This window comes from Anser cygnoides, chromosome 5 (assembly GCF_040182565.1).
Source record: "Anser cygnoides isolate HZ-2024a breed goose chromosome 5, Taihu_goose_T2T_genome, whole genome shotgun sequence".
In the NCBI taxonomy this organism is placed as follows: domain Eukaryota; kingdom Metazoa; phylum Chordata; class Aves; order Anseriformes; family Anatidae; genus Anser; species Anser cygnoides.
The window spans coordinates 49,593,897-49,599,896 of NC_089877.1; the positions used below are offsets into that span (position 1 = coordinate 49,593,897).

At 35.6% G+C, this 6,000-nt stretch overlaps 1 protein-coding gene across 14 annotated transcripts in view; it reads left to right on the forward strand.

Annotated features, from left to right (window-relative positions):
• Positions 1–5,558, forward strand: part of DGLUCY (D-glutamate cyclase) — a 41,945-nt gene extending 36,387 nt beyond the window's left edge. For 12 of the 14 annotated variants that reach the window (XM_048070463.2, XM_048070470.2, XM_048070464.2 and 9 more), the window contains one exon: positions 5,100–5,558. In XM_048070463.2, coding sequence (XP_047926420.2) covers positions 5,100–5,243 — 144 coding nt within the window. In that variant the 3' untranslated portion in view covers positions 5,244–5,558. Of the gene's footprint in view, positions 1–3,211 lie in introns of all 14 variants that reach the window. The other 2 variants (XR_010831969.1, XM_066998264.1) reach the window with 2 other exon arrangements.
• Positions 5,559–6,000: the final 442 nt, after the last annotated feature.

The following is a 6,000-nucleotide window of genomic DNA, read 5'->3' on the forward strand; positions in this document are numbered from 1 at the left end:
TTGTGAGTTGCTCATGGGTAGATGGAATCAGCCACTAAATTGTGCCCAGTCACTGCTTTCACATGGTCTTTTGGTGACTTTGGGGAATTCCTGGTTAACGAGCATCCACACTGTATTTAGACTATCTGGTAAAGGATTCAGAACGGTATGCATGTAAAAAGCTTCAAGGATAAATTTATTCCTGTGTTGTGACTTCAAGTGCAAAATCATGCTACAATTTTCTGGGCAGTGCAAGAAATCCTGTTTACTAATAACTGTTTTTTTATAAGAAAATGGTCAGTTTTAGTGGCTGTCAGACTCCTTTCACCAGCACTACACCTACTTTAAAATATGTGGGGCTGTTACTTCTCCAATCACCAGCTGTTTGAGATCTATGAATGCCTGGGACAAAATCAGTTTACATAACTAGAGGCTTCAGAGGAAAAAATTCTTATGTTCTACTACTAACTTTTTCCAAAATGCACTGCCACTGTGGTCTATCTTAAAATATAGTCTTAGCTTCCTCCTAAATATGAGTATGTTACTAAAAATAGAGGTTTTCATTGTGATGTTTGATAATTAAGTTAAATTTGGAGATCTGCAAAAATTTTGCATTAAAATTACTATAAAATTTTCTATATAAAAAAACCAACTATTTTTTGTCCTTAAATCTTGTTAGAGTTTCACCAGTTTTTTGTTTGTTTTATGTAAAGGTCTAAAAGCTTCCATAGTAATTCAGTCCAGAGGTCCATTTGGCTCAGTCTCCTGTCTCTGACAGTGGCCAGTAGCAGATGCTTAGGATGGAGTGAAGAATAAGATAGTTACGGAATTACAATTCCCAGCATCAGGGAGTTACAAGCTAGAGGCTTGTAGCAGACCACTCCGATTAACAGCCAGTAAAAGATTAAATCTTCATAGTTGTCTCAGTTGTTTGTGAAGCATTTGATATCCTGGCCTCCATTTTGTCTTTGAGATTTTGAAGAAAGTGCTCTTGCTTTAAACCCGTTCTATTGCCGTGTACTGTGAGACAGTGATTAAAATTCCTTGTTCATCTCCTTAACAGCGCTCATGATTCTTATAAATCTCTGTTGTATTCTTCTTTAGACATCTCTCTTCCAAAACTAAAAGTCACAATCCTAATTACTCAAGCCATTCCATACTTCTGATCGTTCTACATTTCTTAGTTATGTTAGAACCTTTCTATAATTAAGTTTGAATATTTCTGAACTAAAGATGGAGAAAGACTTGAAGAGGAATATTTTTAAATGCATTTTGACTAATGGAACTCTGAACAGTGTGATATGCTGGGTATGCAGAGGTTCCAGACCGAGAAAAAGTAAAATAACTAAGAGGGATGAGAAATAACTGTGATCTGTGAGCATCCTGCTAATCACGTGGATCTATTTTTAACTTGTCTGTGTTAAAAAATATATGCAGTGATCAAGTAAGGATTGTTCCACCATATTTATAAAAACTGAGGAAATTCAAATCAGTTTTATTGGCAGAGTACTTCTATAGAGACTTGGAAAAAACACAGTATTGCTTGTGACCTCTAAGAATGCTAAGCAAAAGGTAATCCATCCAGCATAGATATTGTCTGCAACACTGAAATATTTCTACTGAGATGACAGTGTGTTTGGACTGAAATTCAAACAAAGTATTTTAGAGTAGGTCATACTTTGTAATTGTTGCTGGTTTGATTTTTCATACAAAGAATATAAAACTGAAACTGATCCCAACCTCTAGTTTAGTCATATATACTTACCCTTTGACTTCTGTTTGACATGTAAGACAGCGCCAACATTAATTATTTTTCACTTCTTATTTTTTCGACTTCCATCTACTTGTTTTCCCTTGGAGTTTACATATCCAAAAAACTACTATGATCAAAATTCCTGGTAACGAGATACTGCAATTAAATGTGATACTGTATACAGGAAATCCTTCTTGCTTTTATTTTACCAAGTTATACAGCTGGCAATATTGATAATGATCCAATAATGAGCTGTTGAAAGTTCAACACTAAAATCTATTGAGATAAAATTAATGGAAATGGTTTTGTGGGAAGAAAGAAAATGACAAATCTTCTGACAAGAGGAGATTATATCTTTAATTATAAATCATAGAACAGTAAACAGCGCAGAAGATTTCCTGAGCTTGAATACATTAGTGTTCACATACTCCATTAGAATAAAAAAAAAAAAAATCAGACCATTTATGGTTTACATGGCTACTTTCCGCCTAGTACAGCTTCTTTTAATGCTGTAATAATTACCCTAGTAAGATAAAAAGCACCACCATACCCACCTCCGTGTTAATATTTGTGTATTTGTAATTGGAAAGAAGATATTTGAGTAAGTGCCTAAGTACCAAACAGCTTTCTTATCACATTTTATTTTTATTCCAGAAATGGCATTCTTTCCATGTAACCCATAGATCATAATTACTAAATTAAGAAGACTTCCCCTGAAGTACAAAGGTTTTCTCCAGCCTCACATTAAAGCAATATCAGGGTTGCAATGTAACAAAACCCAGAACTGTGGCACTCTCCATTCCTGCTCAACAAAGTACTAAGATTTTCCTCAATGCATGACTTATTCTTTATGTATATTTTAATAAGAGATACTGAGAAGCATTTGGTCGTTGCTGACATCTTGATCAATAAGAAATAATTTGACCTAAACGGTCTTTACCTACCTTTTAGGTGTGGAGTTGAATCAAGATTGTGTCAGTTAATCCGAAGCTGGTTTGATTTTGAGCATAGTGTAAATCGTGTATGTTTCTCACAAGTGCAAGCAGTAACGTTTGATGAGAGAATACAGTTTATTAGGCATAGTTATATAATATTAAGCCCGTTTTCCCTATGTAAGCAGACCAAAGAGCTCTAGCCTGTAAATATATAGGAAAAACAATTCAAAATAAGAAATGAAATTTTGCTTATCCAATTCAGGTGTCTCTTTTGTGACACGGGAGATATAATTTGCCACTTTGCATATAGATACTCAGTGCCAAGACAAAATCTCTCTTTGCAGAAAGATCAGATGTTTCTATTTGCATTCATATATTCATATGTATCATCATGCATGATATAAGCTGCTGATAAATGACAATGTAGTGCTTTTTATGCTAAGAGTGTCTTCAGGTAATTTCCTTAAATAGCTGTATCATTGCTGTATTGTTACATGATGTCAAGACTGACACCATATAACTATAGCTATTTTTTCTTTAATAGAAAAAGAGTGGCTCATTTCACTTTGTTACAGCTAAGATGTAGGATGCATTACCAGGAAATATAAGATAAATGTTTATATGGAGTGCATTCAAAAAGCAGGTTACCAAGTTATACTGAATTCTCTGCTAAACAACCATGTAAGGTATGCTTTGATTCTGTCAGAAATGTTTATATTTCGGCCATATATGATAGTATGTAAAATACAACCAGATTATGTGTAAATTCAGATCTAAAGCTACTATATTCTAGGTGGTTTAGAAGTCTTCCTAGAAATAAAATAAATAAAACAAAACAAATTATTTAATAAGAAAACATTAGACATTTTAACATTGCAATGTTTTGTTCATTCATCTGTGTCCAGGATATAAAGAACTTTGCTAATGTTTTTGCAGGGAATATCAAATACGAAGTATTTGAACCTATAGAGCTGTCTGTCAAGGACACTGGTAGGGCTACTTATGGTAGTAGCGATTTCCATCAAAGCAGGGTCTCACACAACTGTAAAGTAAAACAGACCAAAAGACCAGAAGAGGCATTCTTAGAAAGAAGGCATTCATAGAAAGAAAAGACGTTCTTGAGAAAGGAAGAAAAAAAGATATGTATATGACTACATCAAGGTATTATGTAAGTTACGTGAGGGGAGGGGTGGAGGAAAGCAAAGACGTGACTAGGCTTTTTGTTCTTCTTAGATTTTTATTAACAAAATTCGAGGATTAAATTATCTTTACAGAAAATGCTAAGACCTTATATGAAGAGTTTTAATGTGTACATTTCATGTCAAATGAAGAGCAGAGTATATAGAATAATGACATTCTGAATGTCTCCAGAATTCTCAACGACTCCTGAAAGAACAGACAATTTATGCACTGAAGGACCTTTTATTATAACTACCATGGTAAACGGAATGTGTAAGCTTCACTGAAATTCAACAGGAGGTTCAAAATTTCACAAAAGGGAAGAGGTTTCTAAATTCTGAGATTCTGGGAAATTTCACAGAAATGATTACCGAAGAGAAGAGAGAGGGGTCTGTCTCTTCTTTAATGGTGCTACTGAGGCTGTGGCTTTTCAGAGAAAACTTTTGGGAGGGGACAAAACAGCTACATGTAAGTCCATTTGAAACCAGACTGTTCCAATTTCACTGTTGATAGAAGTAGTGTTTTTTCAGAGCTGATTTTATCCCATCTTTTCGTCTCACAATGCTAACTGGCCCGTAGGTCACAATCGAGGATTTTGATCCCTCTGTGTACTATAACAGCTCAATTTGGAACATGCTTTATATCTGCTTACACCACTGTTAAGCAAGGAAATAAGAGTTATAAACACAAAATTGAGTTTGCAGTTCTAAACAAAGGAAATTAGACATTACTTCAAAGCATTCCAGGAAAGAGCAACTTCAGGTTTGTTTTTTTTTTCCCTGATTCCTTTATGGGATCAAAATTCTCATAAAATCAATAGAAAAAGAGGATAGAGAGCAAAAGGCAGGTAGTCATCACAGAATATGCAGGAAAGTGATTGTGCAGCCCAGTTAGGTTCTCTTGTTAACCTTTTCCCCTGACATACCCTCTTCCTCCTCTGTACTTTTCCTTTGAAAATGCATCCTGCAGCTTGTTGCTCTGCTAGGGAAACAACAGGTAGTTTTTTGAGATACTTCAGGTGGAGGTTCCTCTGATTCACATTTGCGCAATATAGGAACTTGAGATCAGGCACTCAGCATTGACACCAACGTGCTGTTTGAGGGAGTGTAGAGAAGAAAAACAGTGTTCACGAACTGCTATCCAAAATAAATGAGGATGAGGTCAGAGTCTCCCTAGGTTTAAAACAAAGATCTTGATGAATGTTTTTGTCTGATTCAGGATATTAATTATGTCACATTTCTTTATCTTTTAAGGAAGAAAAGCTTCTGAAAGCACTTGTGCAGCACGGGGTCCGCAGTGGAAAAACTGCCAGTCTAGAAATGGAAGTGGACGGGCTGCCCTTCTACGACACCCACTCGCTTATGATTGAGAAGCTGCTGCAAGAGGTGCAGCAGTAACTGCCCCGTAAGATTTCCAAATCAGGAGTTGCTCCTACTTTCTTATTTCCTAGGCTTTTTCTGATCTTTTTTACCTTGTAAGAGATGAGTCTCTGTCTCTTAAGTACTGGACTTTTCATCTCTGGTGTCTCGCCCATGCACAACCTGTTATTATTGCCCTTATAATATTTTGGTGAAGCAGGAAGGAGATATCACGATGATTTGGTCTACCTCTCTTTTCTGTAATTTCATAATGGATATTAAATGATATTATATACTAGGAGGTGATCTGGCTTTTACGAAGAAAACTTCTCATTAAAATGAAATATAATTGCATTGCTGTTCCTGTTTTACTAACCTCGTAACTGTGACAGGAAGTAACTCTTGTAGCAACTTGGATTTAAAAATACTTTGTGGTGGGGAAGACATCTGCAGTGGAGTATTCAAAACAAAACAAAAAACAGTGTTACAGCAGTAAAAGTTGTTAAATACAGCTCCCTTGCACACTTCTTCCTCTAACACTGTTTTTTTGCAGCAGTGGGTCATTTGTGGAAGTGCAAGGAGACAAGGGGAGGGCTGCAATGAAAATAAGGGCAGCCTTGAAGACTTGCCATGTAAAGGGTAGGCTGCACTGTTTGCCTCCTTCATATCAGTAGTTTACCATTTATACATGGTTAAGCATTTTGTCCATTTCTGGGTAATACAGAAATACGGTAGATTTTTAATTCCTAACAATAGGATACCCTAAATGAGTTCAGTACATAGTGATTAAAAAATA